The sequence below is a fragment of the Astyanax mexicanus genome, chromosome 20, assembly GCF_023375975.1.
Source record: "Astyanax mexicanus isolate ESR-SI-001 chromosome 20, AstMex3_surface, whole genome shotgun sequence".
NCBI classification, from domain to species: Eukaryota; Metazoa; Chordata; class Actinopteri; order Characiformes; family Acestrorhamphidae; genus Astyanax; species Astyanax mexicanus.
The window spans coordinates 25,298,058-25,299,641 of NC_064427.1; the positions used below are offsets into that span (position 1 = coordinate 25,298,058).

The window sequence follows — 1,584 nt, forward strand, 5'->3', positions numbered from 1 at the left end:
TAGGAGTGGTCTACCTGTACGGTCAGAGCCGCAGCCCTGGACCTGGGAGGTCTGTGAGGAGGTGCAGACGATGTCTTCATGCACTCCTTCAGCTTCGCAGATGGTTTACGGGTCCGTCTGAGGCCGTAGGGACCGGCAGAGGAGCGCTGACGCGAAGGCGAATCCTGAAACTAAAATATATTTGACATATATATTTAATATTTGTACACGCAAAAACACATTTCAGAAGATAAACATGTAGTTTCTGGATGAGATGTCATCAAAATAACATTGGAATTATGAAAAAAGCTGTGTAATCTACATAAATATCTACTCATCAATCTATCAATCATGAAATTTGCCATAGTCCTACATAGTTATCTACCATCTATCCATATGTTTGCTTATCTACCTATGTATCATACCTCCAACAACTTCTTTTATATCTTAAATTAAAATATATATGTAAGTAGTCTAGGATCTCCTAAAAAATAAAGTTTAGCAAATATAACTTATGATACTAAAACTATATTAAAAAATAATAATTGCAAATAAAAATATATATAAAATATGAAATTAAATACATTTCTGAACTACACATTTACAGAAAACTAAATTACAGTGCAAAAAACAGCAGATTAGTTAAATATGATACAATTTACTGGTTACCTGTTTAAACTTGTACTCACATAATTCAGTTAAACCTATTAGATTTAAATAATGCAATCTGATTACTATAAATATCAATCCTCAGGCAAGATAGTATTAATGATAAATTAAAGATGTATAATCACATTAAATATCCACAAATAATACAGGACATCCTGCATTTTACTTTTTTAAATATTTGATTTTATTTGGACCTAGCTAGGGTAATTTTTTATTAAATTGTGATTAATTATCTAAATTATGCTAGAATTTTCATCTCAAATTAAATATTTGATTAGTCTAAGACATATCTGACTGTCTCCTATCACTTCTTGATCATTTTAAGCACATAAATGTACATAAAATTCAAATAAAAATATCCCAGTAAACTGATCTATAGTTGTAAGACACCATCACTTTTTCACAGCTGCCTTTAAAAATCCTTTACAATTAATGAAAATATTGATACATTTACAAAGAAGAACATTTCAGAAAACATATTTACCATTTCTGGACGAGAAGTTTGGAGAAATTCACACGTTCACGGCTTCAGAAAGCAGAGCAGTAGAAAACAGCTGTCTGTATCAGTCGTGTAAATGTGTGAGTGTTTAGTTTTGGGCCCTGAAGCCAAAACAATAGAATTTAGAATGTTGGGCTGATTTAAACGTATACAGAGCTCACTGCACTGAGTCTTAATATACATAACATACAGCCCAAAATACTGTATTTATATTTAAATATAAATAATTTACACCACACAGTACTGTATGTATATATATATATATATTAATATAAATAATTTACACCACAAAATACTGTATTTATATATTAATATAAACAACCTGCAGCCCATAATACTGTATTTATATATTAATATAAATAATTTACAGCACATAATATTGTATTTATATATAAATATAAATAATTCACAGCACATAATACTGGATTTATATATAA

At 29.4% G+C, this 1,584-nt stretch overlaps 1 protein-coding gene across 2 annotated transcripts in view; it reads right to left on the reverse strand.

The window, feature by feature from the left end:
• LOC125784792 (uncharacterized) overlaps positions 1-1,218 on the reverse strand; it is a 2,366-nt gene extending 1,148 nt beyond the window's left edge. For both annotated transcript variants that reach the window (XR_007427364.1, XM_049468476.1), the window contains exons 1-2: positions 1,133-1,218; positions 1-170 (exon numbers count right to left, since the gene is read on the reverse strand). The exon at positions 1-170 is cut by the window's left edge. Coding sequence is in view for 1 of the 2 variants with exons in the window: in XM_049468476.1 (XP_049324433.1) it covers positions 1-170; positions 1,133-1,135 (173 nt within the window). In the remaining variant the exon portion in view is untranslated. The remainder of the gene's footprint in view (positions 171-1,132) is intronic.
• Positions 1,219-1,584: the final 366 nt, after the last annotated feature.